Raw genomic sequence first — 16,539 nt, 5'->3', positions numbered from 1 at the left:
ATGAATGGGGCGGGGACTCAGTGCTGCCGCGTCGTGGCCGCGGAGCGGTACTGCAGCCCGGGGCGGGGGAACGGGACGGCCCACAGGGGCGGGCGAGCCGGGAGGGGCGGGGCGGGGAGAGAGGAGAAGAGCGGCTTGCAGCCGCGCGGCGCCGTTCGGGACGTCTCGGCTCTGCTCTCCGCTGCCCTTCCGCCCGCCGCCACTGCGGCCAACGGGGTGCGGGCTGGGGCAGGGACAGCGCCCCCAGGGCCCCCGTGTCCCCCCCAGGTCGTGAACGGCCCGAACGGGGCCGGGCTCGGGTGAGTCAGAGGCGCCCGGAGAGGCGCGGGGGAGCGCTCTGTGGCCGGCGGCGCCGCTCCGGGCTCGCTGTCCGTGAGCCGCGGCCCTCCCGGGGCCGGCTCGGGCTCAGGGGCGGTCGGGGCCTTCGGGGCTGCGTCTGCGCTCGGCGTGCGGCCCCGCGGGGGAGATCCCCGCTCGGGGGGGGGAGGAGGGAGCGGGGGAAGGGAAGGAGGGGAGAGAGGGGGAAAGCAAGGGGTGAGGATGGGGCACAATGGGAGGAGAAGGGGGGAGAGAAGGAGGTGGGGAGGAGGGGAAGAGGGGAAGGAGCGGAAAGGGAGGTTTGGAAAGCGCTTTTGTGTTGTCGGTCTAGAGAGAGCGGGGGCGGGTGTCGCTTTTCTGGGGTGTCGTGCGCGGTGGCGAGAGCTGCAGGGGCAGGGGGGGTTCATTTCAAGCACGGTTACTTGGAGTCTTTTGCCCTAACAGCTCGTTCCTTTTGCTTTGATACAGGATTATGGGGAGGAGGGGACTGAGTGCCCGTGGGTTGAAATCAGGGGAGCCCACAAGAAGGCTGATGTTGTGATGGAGTCTGTTACAGACCAGCCAGCCGAGAAGAAGCAGCTGATGAGCTCTTCTATAAACAACTGGGGATAGTCTCAAGATTGCTGCCTCTGGTCCTCGTGGGAGACTTCAATCTTCCAGATATCTGCTGGAAGTACAATACAGCGGAGAGGAAGCAGTCTAGGAGGTTCCTGGAGTGCGTGGAAGACAACTTCCTCACACAGCTGGTGAGTGAACTGACAGGGGAAGGTGCCCTCGTGGACCCGCTGTTCATGAACAGAGAAGGCCTGTGGGGAATGTGGTAGGAGGACGCCTGGGACAAAGCGATCACGAGATGATGGGGTTTTCAGTTCTAGGTGAGGTGAAGAGGGAGATTAGCACAACAGTCACATTAAACTTCCAGAGGGCAGACTTTGGACTGTTCAGAAGGCTGGTTGGGAAAGTCCCGTGGGAGACAGTCCTTAAGGGCAGGGGAGCCCACGAGGGCTGGGAGCTCTTCAAAAAGGAAATCCTAGCAGCTCAGCAGCAAGCCATCGCCATGCTCCGGAAAAGGAGCCGGCAGGGGAGAAAAACAGCTTGGTTGACTAGGGAGATAGTTGATAGGGAGACTTGAGAGACATCAAAAAAAAGAGGAGGGTCTATGAGCTTTGGAAGAAGGGACAGGCATCTTGGGTGAACTACAGGGAGGAAGTGAGATCATGCAGAGGGAAAATGAGGGGGGCTGAGGCCCAACTAGAAATCAAATTGGCTAAGTCTGTGAAAGATAACAGAAAATCTTTCTATAAATACAATGACAATAAAAGGAGGACTAGGGAGAGTGTTCAGTTCCTATTGGGTGCAGAAGGGACAACCGTGACAGGGGACGAGGGCAAGGCTGAGGTACTTAGTGCCTTCTTTGCCTCCATCTTTAATAGTAAGGAAGGTTGTTCCCTCTGTGTACAAACCCAGGAATTAAAGGAGCAGAATGAGGCTCCCATGATCCAAGAGGAGGTGGTCAGAGCCTTGCTTGCCCAGCTAGACACCACAGGTCTATGGGGCCAGATGGGATCCACCCAAGAGTATTAAAGGAGCCGTGGATGTGCTGGCCAAACCCCTTTCCATCATCTTCCAACAGTCCTGGCTGACTGGGGCAGTTCCACTGGACTGGAGGCTGATGTTGTGCCCATCTACAGGAAGGGTTGCAGGGAGGATCCAGGGAACTCCAGGCCTTGTCAGTCTGACCTCAGTGCTGGGAAAAGTCATGGAGCAGGTGATCTTGAGTGCTATCGTGAAGCACATGCAACAGAGCCAGGTGATCAGGCCCAGTCAACATGGGTTCACAAAAGGCAGGTCTTGTCAAACAAACCTGTTAGCCTTCTATGACAAAGTGACTCGGCTGCTGGATGAGGGAAAGGCTGTGGATGTTGCCTTCTTGGACTTCAGTAAAGCCTTTGACACAGTCTCTCGCAGCATTCTGCTTCAAAAACTGTCAGCCTCTGGGCTGCACGGGCGCACACTCTCCTAGGTGGAAAACTGGTTGGATGGCCGGGCTCAGAGAGTGGTGGGAAATGGAGTTAACTCCAGCTGGAGGCCAGAGACAAGTGGGGTTCCCCAGGGCTCAGTGCTGGGTCCAGCCCTGTTCAATGTCTTTATCAATGACCTGGATGAAGGGGTTGAGTGCACCCTTAGCAAGTTTGTGGATGACACTAAGCTGAGGTTGTTTAGCCTGGAGAAGAGGAGGCTGAGGGGAGACCTTATTGCTCTCTACAACTACCTGAAGGGAGATTGTGGAGAGGAGGGAGCTGGGCTCTTCTCCCAGGTGACAGGAGACAGGATGAGAGGGAATGGCCTCAAGCTCCACCAGGGGAAGTTCAGGCTGAACATCAGGATAAAATATTACACGGGAAGGGTCATTGGTCCCTGGCAGAGGCTGCCCAGGGCGGGGGTTGAGTCACTTTCCCTGCAGGTGTTTAAAGGACGGGTGGATGAGGTGCTGAGGGGCATCGTTTAGTGGTTGATGGGAATGGTTGGACTCAATGATCCAGTGGGTCCTTTCCAACCTATGGATTCTATGATTCTATGATTCTTTTTGCTTTGTCAGCAGAGACAATCTGACAGAAGTATTGATGATGAGAGAGCTCCTGTGGGATCCCGACGCCTCCTCAGGGAGAGAGGAAGAAGCGACGTGCTGGTGCCCTCCAAGCCAGCAGGATTTGGGTATGTGGCTTCCTCGGGACTCATTACTCTTTCTTAATCACTGTTGGTCGTGTTGACGGCGCGAGCCGAAGCATTCTCCGCTTTGGGTTAGCATGTGACGGCATCGCGTTTAGTGAACGCTGGATCGAGACAACAATACTAGGGTGGCAGGGGCTTCGCCAGCCGACCCTGTGCACGCCACGCAGCATGAACATGGCACACACATGCCAGGCCCACGCCCCACACATGCAATTCACCCCCCGTGCACATTGTGCTGCCCCCATGGACACGCCATGCACGTGCCAGGCTAGCGCCACAACCACCCCATGCACGTGCTTTGAACATGCAAGTGGCATGCCACACACCAGCCAGGCACACGCCATGCACACACCTTGCACACACAAGCAGCATACCACATACCACACGCATATATTGCACACGCATATATTGCACACGCAGGCAACATGCCATGCATGTGTTGTGTACGTGCCACGCACTCCACACACAGGCCACTGCTTCCATGCACATTCCAGGCTCATGCCACAACAGTCAAGCACATGTCACGCACACGCCTTCCACATGCAGCCAACATGCCACGCATGCCACACACTCCATGTGTATGTTATGTACGGGCTGTGTACATACCATACACATGCCATGGACATGCTAGCACATACCATGAAGGTGACATGCCAGCCACACTGCAAGCATGCTGCACACACACGAAGAGGGAAAGGAGGAGAAGGGGAGCTTTGGAAAGCGCTTTTATGTTGTTAGTGTAGAGAGTGCCAGGGGGGAGGTCGCTTCTTTGATTCTCTTCTACAACCAGGCTTCTTTGCATTTAAAACCCTTCCGTGTCACAGGGTTTATAATGGTGCAACATCCGTAACGCTTGCTGCAGATCCTCTTGGTTCAGACGTTTCTCTGTTTCCAGTTACACAGAATACCTGTTCAGCCTTCTCATCTATTTTGAGGCTTAGCATCTTTTTAGACTTCTTTTTAGTGTTTGTGTGAAACTATGTCCCGTAACAGTGGTACGGAAGGGGAGTTGTTGCGTTTTTAACGGTAACTGTAGAGTTAAGGTACCTCAAGTACCTTGGGGAAATGCAGACGCACCTCTTAGAGGTCCCTCATCTTTGCAGAGCGCTGTGGAGCCTTTCCATCTCTCTCATACACTCGCGGCGGAAGAAGAGGAGGGCGCCCATGGGTGAAAGGGAAGCGGTTGCCATTCAGGTGAGAGGAGAAACGTCCGCTTTGCAGCTCTGAGCGAGGGTGACGTTTGTGATGCTGACTCCTGGTTCTGGAAGCAGCTTCTGGCTCCTCCGTTTGTTTCTCTGTGGATGAGGGCTCGGTGTATCGGCCCGGCTTCTGTGCCAGTGGCGTGGTCCTGTCGTTGACCACATCGTTGTTCATCGTGCGTGGGGGTGGGGGGCTTTTTCTGTTTTCTTACTTATGCTCCGATTGTCGCCTGTAACTGGACAAATGACTCTGTTAGCATCGTGATGGTATTCCGAGGTGGCGTTAAAAATTCCTTAACGTATCGTGCACGTCTCTCTTACCTCACAGCCCAAAAAGCCAGTCTGGAGAATGTCCTTACTGCAGAAAACCTGGCAAAAGTCTCGCAGAACTTCCCTGCTTTTTCAAAGCCCGATATTCTTCCACCTTCCATCTCGTCGTGAGGAGTAACGGTGAGTGAGCTGGCACGGCACGGGGGGAGGAGGAGGATGAACTTTATCTGCTCTCCGCTGGCTAAACGAAAGGGCTGTGGGACCATCTTCATGGCATCGTTGCCGAGCGAGGCCTCGTGTTGTTGCCCTTTCGCGTTCCTTTGCACGTGTGTACGTGTGCGCTTACGCACGAGTTGATGTTGCGTCACGGCTGTCGGGTGAAAGCCCCGGGGAAGGCGATGGCCGAGCAGAATGCGTGCAGGCCGTCCGACGCTGTTCAGAAGGTGGTTGGATCCCTGACGAGCCTGCAGAGGCACCTCAGGGCCCCGCAAGGGTGGAACGTTCATGTTCCCTTGGCGTGGAGACGGATGGTGGTGTAACTAAGCGGGTAGCTTCGCTTTTGGGATCTGCAGCTGGAAGCTGTTGTGGGGTCGTCCCGTGGGTCTGAATTTTTCCAGTGCGGAGGCCGTGTGCTGAGACCGCCGATCTGCTTGCTAAGCCAGAGGGTCCAGCTCTAGGGGTGGAAAGGTGACGCGGTGTTGGGCGTCCTCGCCACACGAGAGCCGGCAGCACCGGGAGCCTCCTTAGCATGAGGGTGTCTGCAGCTGAAGTGGCTTCTGTTGCCTCTCTCTGCACAGATTGGGCAGATCTCATCCTTCAAGCGAACGCAGAAGGCTCCGTATGCTCCCAGGTCCCATAGAAAGGGAAGTTTGTGGATTCACCAACTGCAGTAACCTCTGCTGCTGCCTGTGGATTGTTGTGCCAAAGACACCCTTCGTGCAGGGAGGGGACACATGGGAGATGGGTGACGCACTTACGTGAAGAGTGTCCTGCGGGTGGTGTGTCTCCTCGGAGCCGTGTGAAAGCCGCTCTCTGCTTTCTCTTCCCCTCTAGAGCGGGCCGAGGATGGGCTGCAAGGCCGAGAAAACCAGAGCGAGGCAAGCGGCCAGCTAGATTCAAAGTGGGGAGAAACGCTGATGCCTGGTGAACAAAGGAGTTTCCACTGCTGAAAGGGATGAGAACAGACGTCGTGAGCATCCTTCTGTTGGGGGCCGGCAAGGGAACTAGAGCCGCTTCTCTGGCGAGAACTTGCACACGGCTGGAGGGTTCTGTCACGGGAGGTGACTGAAACCCGATTCCCGATCCTGGCTTCGTGAAGGAGAAGAAAGGGCTGTGAGACCTGAAGGCAGGGCTCTGCTTCGAGGCAAAGGTGAGTGCCCCATGCACACGCCATACACATTCTAGGCTCACGCTATGCTCACCCTATGCATACGCCATGCCTTGCGTACTCCACTGCGCCCATGCACACGCTGTGCACGTGCCAGGCTTATGCCATAACCACCCCATCCACATGACACACACACGCCTTGCACACACAAGGAACATGTCACACACACCACACACACCATGTGCTTGTTATGTTTATGCCTCGTACATGCTCACACGCACCACAGACACGGCAGCGCGCTGCCCTCCCGCTGGCTGTGGCCAAGGGGATGCAGGCTGGGACTGGGAGAGGGACAGCGCCCCGTGTCCCTCCCGTCCCCCCGAAACCCTCCTGTCCCTGCCCGGGGTGCCGCATGGGGCTGGGGGGAGTGCGGGGAGACACAGCCTTTCCTCTTATGTCTGCTCTCTTTTTTAGTTTCTCTAAGACAGCTTTATTGGACTTGAGTTTTAGCCTCGTGATTACGCGTAAGACGTGGCTGAATGTGACGGGAAGACTGCTGGGAAAATGGCAAGAAGAGGATCGACCAGAAACAGTGGAACACGCCCTTTAGAGTTTGCTGCTTGTCCCGCTGCTGAGAAATGGGAGTGTCCCTGAATTTGCTACTGCATGAGACAGGTTAAAGAAGTTTAATAGAAGTTCAGTTCTATCTAAACGGCAGATGGGACTGTGCTTATGTAAAGCATGTTGTGTGTAACTGTTACCAATACGCTTCAACGCACTGTATCTCAGCAGCCAGAACATGGAAGGAATCTTTTAATCTGTACATTTTTTTAACAATGATAATTGACGTTTGGTGGCTTAATAACATCTATAATTTTATGTCATTTCAATCAAGCCTGGCTGTCATACATTGAACTTCCAGTAAACCACCAACATTTTATACTTAGGAGTAATTTCTTATTACCCATCCTAAGTGGGATGCTATAGTTTTGCTGTTAAAAGGGTGGGTCTTGTTGAAAAACCTCTGAAGGTCATAGTTGGGTTGGTTAAGACTGTGCCACACCTGTGGTCAGCAATTAGGTACAGGTGAAGAGTTTGCCCCTTAAAAGGCCTCTTGATTTAGAGCTGGCTCTCCCCTGCAGCTAGAGCATTCAGTGAAGAAAGGGGCTACAGAAGCCTGCCTTTCTTCCTTTCTTTGCTGGGTTTTGAACAGTGGAGTGGTTTTCTTCGTGGTGCATTTGAGCCTACAGTCATCGTTTCTTCTTTGAGTTTCAGGTAATGCTTTTGCTTGTGGATTTGCTTTTTAGTCTTAGAGTAAAACTGGCTTGCCATGTGGCAGCTTCAGAGAAATGTTACCACAAACGTTTGCAGTCAATGTCGTCTTTCTTTGTTCTTGTTTTATTAGTAGAAGTAGGGATTATTTTTTTTTAGCTTTTTTTTTTTTTTTAATCTATTGGGGCCCTAAGGATTTAGGCTCAGCCTAAATAAGATTTCCAGTGTAGTTTTAGCGATAGCTGTTACTGTTTTTGCCAGAGGTGGTTTGTTTAATTTGGGGTTTGTGTCGTAAGCAGTTGAAAATTATGTTTGCCCAGAACTTTTTGACGAAATGCCCAAGAAAACTGTTAGCTTGCCTCTTCCTAGCCAAGCTGGGTTTTTTTTCCATATTTTATGTATTTTATTTCAGACTGTAATGCCGACCAAAACTGCTACAATTTTACTGTAAATAGAGCTCAGCCCTAACTCGGTCTCTGCCGTTTCTAGAAGTTGTTCCAAAACCATCACGTGGCTTGGCACAGTTAAATACAATTGGCAGTCTCTGCTCCGTAAAGGTACTTAATGGAGTCACTGTGCAGGGTGAACTGGTTTTCACATTGGGATGCGGTGAGGTTTATGCGAGTTAGCGCAGAGGGCACTGCCAGCCCTGTCCACGTCGTGTCTCTCTCAGCTGGAGTTGCTGTGTGTTGCTTGGACAATGCCCTCGGTTTGGTTCTGGCTTCTGCAGTACATCCTCACATGGAATTTCACACAGGGAGTAACCGAAACAATTGTATAACTGGAGGGAATGGATAATGCAAGCGCCTTCCCATGGAGCTAGGGAACTCCCTCTGTTAAACAGGCTCTGTTTTCCTCCTCACCATAGTGGGGAGGGCTTGCTGCCGTGCCTGACTCCTTTATTGATGTGAGGCCGGAGATTATCATGAGAACAGAAAGGGACTGTCTGCAGAAGCAAGAATGATAATTAGGACCTGATATGGATCTTGCATCTTTAGTCACTGAGGAAATGCCAATCCAAAAATTCCTAACTCACACACCATATGGTCTAACAAGCAGATATAATTAGATTGGAGAAGCTTCTCCCGTACTTGCGCAGGCGCAGTGTCGTGGTGTGGGGCTCAGGGCTGAAGTCGCCTCCATCTTCCTCGTGAATCGTCCGTGAGCCCAGTCTGTGCGCAGGCGCCTTCTCGTCCAGGTCGAGCTCCGAGTCCGCAGAGCAGGAGGCACTCGGCTTCCCCTTATCAGTGACTGAGCTCCTCCCTTATCACCATCCAGGGTCTTGGAGGCCTTTGCTGGCAGACAGTGCCTATTTCAGTGAGCGAAGCCCTCTAAGTTTTTCGAGCTTTTCCCCTGTCTCATATGCCCGCACGTCACACACACCTGCTTCCTAACCCTTAACAGAGTGAGAGAGGGTGATTCCCCAAAACAACAGAAGGGCGAACTGACCCTCTAAGGGCAAATCGACCATATAAGGCAAACTGGGAAAACGCCTTAAAAGGGCGAACTGGGCGAATTACCGAAAACTCTTGAGTGAAGAGACGGTGAGAGAGTCGGGGCGGGCCCCCCGCCGTCTTGAGTGAGGGCAGGGCGTGTCGGTGTCGCCGCCATCTTGAGTGAGGGTATGGCGTATTGGCATCGCCGCCATCTTGAGTGAGGGCAGGGGGGAGAGAGAAGGGTGGGCTCGCCACAATCTTCAGTGAGGGCATGGTGTGTTGTATTCTCCGCAATCTTGAGGGTACGGGGGAGGGAGAGTGGCAGACCCACCTCTATCTTTAGTGAGGCCACGATGTTCCGGTGTCACCGCCCTCTTGAGGGAGGGGACGGTTGCCGCCGCCATCTTGAGTGAGGGCAAGGGTGGGGGGGGACTCACCGCCATCTTTAGTGAGGGCACGGGGAGTTCTCGCCGCCATCTTGCGTGAGGGCATGGGTGTCGGTGTTGCCGCCTTCTTGAATGAGGGTCCGGCGTGTCTGTATTGCTCCCATCTTTAGTGAGGCCGCGGGAGGGGGCGGGGGGGTGTCCTCGCTGCCATCCTGAGTGAGGACGTGACGTGTCGGTGTCGCTGCGATCTTGAGTGAGGGCACGAGGCAACTGCCGCCATCCTGAGTGAGGGCAAGGGAGAGTGAGAATGCGCGGGCACGCCGCCATCTTGAGTGTGGGTATGGCGTATTGGTGTCGCCGCCATTTTGAGTGAGGGCACGAGGGGAGAGACGGGTAGGCACGCCACCATCTTCAGTGAGGGCACGGCGTGTTGTATTCTCCGCAATCTTGAAGGCACGGGGGAGGGAGACTGGCAGGCCCATCTCTATCTTTAGTGAGGCCACGATGTTCCGGTGTCGCCGCCCTCATGAGGTAGGGCACGGTTACCGCCGCCATCTTGAATGAGGTAAAGGCGTGTCGTCTTTGCCGCCATCTTGAGTGAGGGCAAGGGGGGGGGGAAATATCTCTCCGCCATCTTTAGTGAGGGCACGGGGGGTTTCCCCGCCATCTTGAGTGAGGGCATGGCGTCTTGGTGCCGCCGCCATCATGACTGAGGGCATGGCGTGTTGGTGTCGCCGCCATATTTAGTGAGGGTACGGGTGCGGAAGGGGGTGTTCTCGCCGCCATCCTGAGTGAGGGCATGGCGTGTCGGTGTCGCCGCCATCTTGAGTGAGGGTAATGAGAGGTCACGACGCCATCTTGAGTGAGGACACTGGGAAGAAGACGGATGGGATCGCCGCCATCTTGAGTGAGGCAACCGCCAATAGAAGGGAAAATTGACCATAAAAGGGCAAATTGACCATAAAGGAAAAATTGACCGTATAAAGGCCAATATCCATAAAAAGGTAACTTGACCATAAAAGGGCAAATTCACCATAAAAGGGTAAATTCGCCATATAAGACGATAAGGAGCGACACGGAAGGACATGGAAACACAGAACAACACAACACGGAGCGACACTCGTGCCCCAACCCCCGCCGCGCACCCTGAGTTATAGAGTTTGATTCCGCAAAACACAGCGAGGGGTTAAAGATCCTCCCCCCCTCCCCGCCCCGTCGGCTTTCAAAGGCCGCGCCTCCCCCCGGCTTCCTCCCCCCGTTGGCTGAGCCGCTCGTCACTCGGAGCGCGGCGGCCAATCAGCGGCGGCAGCGCGGCCGGGGGCGGGATCCCTGCGCTCGGGGAGAACGGGGGGACTCAGTGCTGCCGCGCCGTGGCCGCGGAGCGGTACTGCAGCCGGGGGGATTGGGCGGGCGCACAGGGTCCCTGTCATTGACCGTGTAAGGGCAAACTACTTTAATTGCCATAAAAGAGCAAATTGATCATATAAGGGAAAACTGGGCCAATTGGCATAAAAGGTGACATTAACAGTATAAGGGCAAGTTGAGCGTATAAGGCAAACTGGGAAAATTGCTCTTGAAATGGCAAATTTAGCGTATAAGGCAAACTGGGAAAATTGCTCTTGAAATGGCAAATTTACCATATAAGACAAACAGGGCAAATTGCCCTAAAAGGACAAATAAATCATAAAAGGGCAAATTGAAAATAAAAGGGCGAATTGATCATACAAGGGCAAACTTGTCCAATTGCCATAAAAGGATAGATTGACCGTTAAAAAGGAAATTGAGACTATAAGGGCAAACCGGGACAATTGCCGTCACAGGGCAATATGACCATAAAAGGGCTAAAGCTAATCCGAAGGCGGCACAGGCAGAGCAGGATCGAGAAGCGACCAATCAGAGCGCGGAACGCACAGCCAATCAGAACACGGCACAGGCAAGGTGGGATCAAGAAAGGACCAATCACAGCGCGGTTCATGCAGCCAATCAGAAGACAGCGCTAGCAAAGTGGCATCGAGAAGTGACCAGTTAGAGTGCGGAATCTACAGCCAATCAGAACACGGCACAGGCAAAGTGGAATCCAGAAAGAACCAATCAGAGCGCGGAACTCACAGCCCTTCGATGCCCTAAGAAATGAATGGGGTGTGCCAAGTGCTGCCGCGCCGTGGCCGCGGAGCGGTACTGCAGCCGGGGGCGGGGGAACGGGACGGCCCCCAGGGGCGGGCGAGCCGGGCGGGGAGCGGGGCGGTTCGCAGAGCGGCTCGGATCCGCTCGGCTGCTGTCGGCTCCGCGCGGCGCCGTTCGGGACGGCTCGGCTCTGCTCTCCGCTGCCCTCCCGCCCGCCGCCGGCTGCGGCCAACGGGGTGCGGGCTGGGGCTGGGAGAGGGACAGCGCCTCGAAGACCCCGTTTTCCCCCCAAGGCCCCGGTGCCCCCCCCAGGTCGGGAGCGGCTCGAACGGGGCCGGGTCGGGTGAGTCAGAGGCGCCCGGAGAGGCGCGGGGGAGCGCTCTGTGGCCGGCGGCGCCGCTCCGGGCTCGCTGTCCGTGAGCCGCGGCCCTCCCGGGGCCGGCTCGGGCTCAGGGGCGGTCGGGGCCTTCGGGGCTGCGTCTGCGCTCGGCGTGCGGCCCCGCGGGGGAGATCCCCGCTCGGGAGGGGGAGGAGGGAGCGGGGGAAGGGAAGGAGGGGAGAGAGGGGGAAAGCAGGGGGGGAGTATGGGGCACAATGGGAGGAGAAGGGGGGAGAGAAGGAGGTGGGGAGGAGGGGAAGAGGGGAAGGAGCGGAAAGGGAGGTTTGGAAAGCGCTTTTGTGTTGTCGGTCTAGAGAGAGCGGGGGCGGGTGTCGCTTTTCTGGGGTGTCGTGCGCGGTGGCGAGAGCTGCAGGGGCAGGAGGGGTCATTTCAAGCACGGTTACTTGGAGTCTTTTGCTGTAACAGCTCCTTCCTATTGCTCTGTCAGCAGAGAGAGTCTGACAACTCATGATGAGAGAGCCCCTGCGGGATCCCGACCCCTCCCCAGGGCGAGGGGGGAAGCGACGTGGCGGTGCCCTCCAGGCCAGCAGCGTTCAGGTACGTGGCTTTCTCGGGGCTCACTCCTCTTTGCTAATCACTGTTGATCGAGTTGACGGTGCGAGCCGGACTGTTCTCCACTTTGGGTTAGCAAGCGATGGCATCGGGTTTGTGAATGCCGGATTGAGGTGACAATACCAGGGTGCCGTGGGCTTTGCCAGCCGACCCTGTGCACACCACGCACAAGCCATTGTCCCCACGCACACGCCGTGCACGTGCCAGGCTAGCGCCACAACCACCCCACGCACACTCCACGCGCGTGCTTTGAACATGCAAGCAACACGTCACACAGGCCATGCGTGTTTTGTGCGTGAAGTGTACATGCCATCCCCAGGCAGTGCATACGCTAGCACACACCATGAAGATGAAACATCAGCCACACACACGCCCTGCACACACAAGCAACATGCCATGCATGCCATGCAACGCAACACTGCAAGCACGCCGCACGCGTGCCAAGAGGGGAAAGAGGAGAAGGGGAGCTTTGGAAAGCGCTTTTATGTTGTCAGTATAGAGAGAGCCAGGAGGGAGGTCGCTTCTTTGATTCCCTTCTACAACCAGGCTTCTTTGCATTTAAAACTCTTCTGTGTCACAGAGTTTTACAACACTGCAACATCCGTTACGCTTGCTGCAGATCCTCTCGGTTCAGACATTTCTCTGTTTCCAGTTACACTGAATACCTGTTTAGCCTTCTTGTCTGTTTTGAAGCTTAACGTCTTTTTAGACTTCTTTTTAGTATTTGTGTTAAAATACGTCTGGTAACAGTGGCGTGTAAGGGGAGTTGTCGCATTCTTAATGGTAACTGTAGAGTTAAGGTACCTCGAGTGTCTTGGGGAAATGCAGACGCACCTCTTAGATGTCCCTCGTCCTTGCAGAGCACTATGGAGCCTTCCCATCTCTCTTGTACGCTCGCGGCGGAAGAAGAGGAGGGCGCCCATGGTGAAACAGAAGCGATTGCCATTCAGGTGAGAGCAGAAACATCCAGTCAGCACAGGTTCATGAAAGGCAGGTCTCGCCAAACTAATCTGATCGCCTTCTATGACGAAGTGACTTGCTTACTGGATGAGGGAAAGGCTGTGGATGTGGTCTTCCTGGACTTCAGTAAAGCCTTTGACATGGTTTCTCACAGCATTCTGCTTGAGAAACTGTCACGTCTGGCTTGGACAGGTGTGCACTCTCCTGGGTGGAAAACTGGTTGGATGGCCGGGCCCAGAGAGTGGTGGGAAATGGAGTTAACTCCAGCTGGAGGCCAGTGACAAGTGGGGTTTCCCAGGGCCCAGTCCTGTTCAGTGTCTTTATCAATGACCTGGATGAAGGCATTGAGTTCACCCTTAGCAACTTTTGAGGATGATGCTAAGCTGGGTGGAAGTGTGGATCTGCTGGGAGGTAGGGAGGCTCCAAAGGGATCTGAACAGGCTGGACCGCTGGGCAGAGTCCAATGGCAGTCCAGCGACTGAACCTGAGCCAGCAGTGGCCCAGGTGGCCAAGAAGGCCAATGGCATCTTGGCTTGGATCAGAAACGGCGTGTCCAGCAGGTCCAGGGAGGTTATTCTCCGTCTGTGCTCGGCACAGGTGAGACCTCACCTTGAATCCTGTGTTCAGTTCTGGGCCCCTCGTCACAAGAAGGATGTTGAGGCTCTAGAGCGAGGTTTTTTTTTATGGAAAGGGTCCGTACGGAACAGGCTGCCCAGGGAGGTGGTTGAGTTGTCTTCCCTGAAGGTGTTTAAAGGACGGGTGGGTGAGGTGCTGAGAGGTATGGACTTAATGATCCTGGGGTCTTTTACAACCTAATGATTCTGTGATTCTGTCTCTTTCCTGACAGCCCAAAAAGCCAGTCCAGAGAATGCCCTTGTTGCAGAAAACCTGGCAAAAGTCTCGCAGAACAGCCCTGCTTTTTCAAAGCCCGGTATTCTTCTGTCCCGTCGCGAGGAGTAACGGTGATTTTCTCGTGCTTATTGCTGCCCCCTCAGCGTCTGTCCTCTACTTTAAGTGTGGCTGAACCGGTGCCTCAGGGGGTCACCGAGTGGGAAATAGCGGCTGCTAAAATATTTTTCCTGTTAGCTCAAGGGCTAAGGTATCCCATGGCGCTGAGCTCGGGGTGATGAGATGGAAGCGCGGCCTTTCAGAGGCTGCTGTACCTGGGTCAACCGCAGTACGCCTGCCTCCTTTGAGGAGAGCCTCTGTCTCGGTCGCTTGTCCTCCGTCCGGCTGCATCGGAGTGGCAGGAAGAGCTAGAGGAGCGTGGTGGGCTCGGGCCCATCTGGCACAGCTCAGAGGATACCGGGTGCTGGGATGTCGTGTGTGGTGGCAAGAGCTGCAGGGGTAGGAGGTGGTTCGTTTCAAGCACGCTTACTTGGAGTACTTTGCTGTAACAGCTCCTTCCTTTTGCTCTGTCAGCAGAGAGAACCTGGCAGAAGTGTTGGCGATGAGAGAGCCCCTGCGGGATCCCGACCCCTGCGGAATGATCTCTGTAAAATCCACAACCTCGAAGCGTGCCTCGCGTCTTCCTGGTGGCTCGCTCCAGTGCCCGAGGCAGCGAGCGCACTTACAGACAGGTGCCTCCTGCCTTCTTCGCACCGATGATCCCCCCCAGTCCCACTCCCCTGCTGCCAGTTTCACCCTCGTCAAAACTGCAAGCGTTTGCTTCCTTTTGGCTTTGATTGCTGTTTTCACAGGTTCATGTGGCAAACCTGGTGTGCGTAGGAGTGAAGCCGGCGACCGGCCACTGACCGTGCCGAAGTCTCCCGACGTCTCAGGTAGTTGCTGGCGTGGATGGGCTTGCATGTGATCATAGGAGGGAGATCTCATTGCTCTCCGCTCTCTTGACAGGCGGAGAGGAGTGGGAGCGGTTGCTTTTGTGTGGCTGCTCAGCCTCAAACCTACACTCGGTTCTGTGCTTGATGTGCGGGTGGGGGTGAGCTGCGTCTGAGGCACGGCACGCGGGCAGTGCCGTGTGGTCTCCATGGCCTCGCTTCGCATCCAGGCATCTTGTCCTCTGGAGGCCAAACCAGGCTTTGTTCCTTCCTACAACTGTCGCGTGCCTGAACTAAACCAAAATGCCTCATCCGATCGCTGCCCGTCTCTGCCGGGCTGAGTCCCTTTCCTGCAGAGGCTTTGGTGACAGGCGCTTGCTGAACGGGCGCCGACGCGTGTGTCTGGAAGAGCTGCCTCGCCGTCGCACCTCTCGCCTCCGCGCGCGTGTTTCTCAGGCCTGTAGTCTGGGCCAAGCTCGAGTTGCGTGCAGTGACGTGGTTCCTGCCAGCCGGCGCGTTGCGGGTCTGACCCCGGCAAGAGAAGAGGCGTGCCGGGGGGAGCCTTCTGTGCCTCAGGAGGAGGATAAATAGCAGGGTGCCCGGGCTGCTTTTCTATGCTGGGCTGTCACGCGGGCGTGATTTAGAACATCTTAGTGTAATGAGTTTACACGGGGTAAGGCTCGGTTTGGTTTTGTTTCTCTTTTTGACCAAGTTCGTCTAACAGAATAACTGTTAAAACGAATCACGTTCTCTATGGACTTCTCTGAAACTTGGTCCGGTGACACTGCTTTCCGTCTGGCGAGTCCTCCCGTTCCTTGCGGTTTCCTTTCGGGGGGGATGAGTGAAACCTTTGGCTGTTCTTTTGAAGGAGATTCTCTTCTCGGCTTGCTTTGTGGGGGCTGTAGAGCAGGGGCTGCGGGAGTTGGAAGGTCAGAGAAGGAAACATGGGTGAAGGAGGAAAGCGTTTTTGTCCTGGGGCCGAGGGCCGCCTCATCTCATCACCCTGCTAACGATCCTTTCTGTGCATTCCCTCCTGCAGGTCTCTCTCCTCTGTGCAGCGTAGGAAGTGGATTCCTCTCCTCCTGCGCACGCCCAGGTGGAAGACGTGGCCTCGTCCAGACCCTCTGTCCCGGTCGCGCTGCCGCCACCTTTGCTGCGTGACTGGGAAGAGCGTGTCTGTCTCCAAGGATCCTTTGGCCTCTTCTGCCCAGGTGTGGGGAAGCCAGAGCAACCCCGTGTAAACCAGTGGTGTCCACATTAAAGCTTTTGATCGGTCGCCGACTGCCGTACGCGTTTTGCTTATTCAGTGTTGGAAATGAAGAAAGAAGGTGGCGGCGGAGGCCGTTCGGGGCACGTGGCGATGGCGCCGCGAGCCACAGTCCGGCACGGGGAGCGCTGTGCTGCGCAGGCTCCGAGTTGGCAGCCGGCTGCACGGGCGGCCGATGGGCTCGGACGGGCTCGCTGGCGGCCGGAGGCACGTGCCGGATCGCGATGGCGTGCGGATGTTCGGCAGGAAAGTGTTCTGACTGTCGATGCGTCTGCCGCTTCCAAAGTCCCCTCGTGTCGGACTGGAATTCCGCGTCCTTTCCCGCAGCGGGTCAGTTGTTCCTTTCCAGCCTGCCCGTATGGCACAGCCGCAGGGCCTCCCGTCGGAACGGCGTCCGTCGTCCGGAGACGGCGTGCGGGAGCAGGGAAAGCCGCGGCCTTTCCCCTGGAGGCGCCACCTCTCCCTTTCAGCCGCCGCTCGGAGGTTTCCCGGCCGCAGAGGGCTCGGAGAGCGGCCC

At 55.7% G+C, this 16,539-nt stretch overlaps 1 protein-coding gene across 8 annotated transcripts; it reads left to right on the top strand.

Annotated features, from left to right (window-relative positions):
- Positions 1 to 123: 123 nt before the first annotated feature.
- On the top strand, positions 124 to 16,031 carry LOC138718720 (uncharacterized). 8 transcript variants are annotated; one of them, XM_069853223.1, is made up of 8 exons: positions 124 to 267; positions 11,378 to 11,408; positions 11,893 to 12,002; positions 12,878 to 12,967; positions 13,825 to 13,939; positions 14,378 to 14,557; positions 14,678 to 14,761; positions 15,795 to 16,031. In XM_069853223.1, exons 3-8 carry the CDS (start codon positions 11,913 to 11,915, stop codon positions 15,914 to 15,916), a joined length of 681 nt encoding a protein of 226 aa, XP_069709324.1. In that variant the 5' UTR covers positions 124 to 267; positions 11,378 to 11,408; positions 11,893 to 11,912; the 3' UTR covers positions 15,917 to 16,031. The 8 variants fall into 8 exon arrangements, with proteins under 8 accessions (XP_069709324.1, XP_069709323.1, XP_069709325.1 ...); XM_069853222.1 differs by lacking the exon at positions 124 to 267 and having other exon boundaries at positions 11,184 to 11,408; positions 11,896 to 12,002; XM_069853224.1 differs by lacking the exon at positions 124 to 267 and having other exon boundaries at positions 11,184 to 11,408; positions 14,678 to 14,758.
- Positions 16,032 to 16,539: the final 508 nt, after the last annotated feature.

The sequence above is a fragment of the Phaenicophaeus curvirostris genome, chromosome 3 (assembly GCF_032191515.1).
Source record: "Phaenicophaeus curvirostris isolate KB17595 chromosome 3, BPBGC_Pcur_1.0, whole genome shotgun sequence".
NCBI classification, from domain to species: domain Eukaryota; kingdom Metazoa; phylum Chordata; class Aves; order Cuculiformes; family Cuculidae; genus Phaenicophaeus; species Phaenicophaeus curvirostris.
This window is presented reverse-complemented; position numbering and strand designations above follow the sequence as displayed.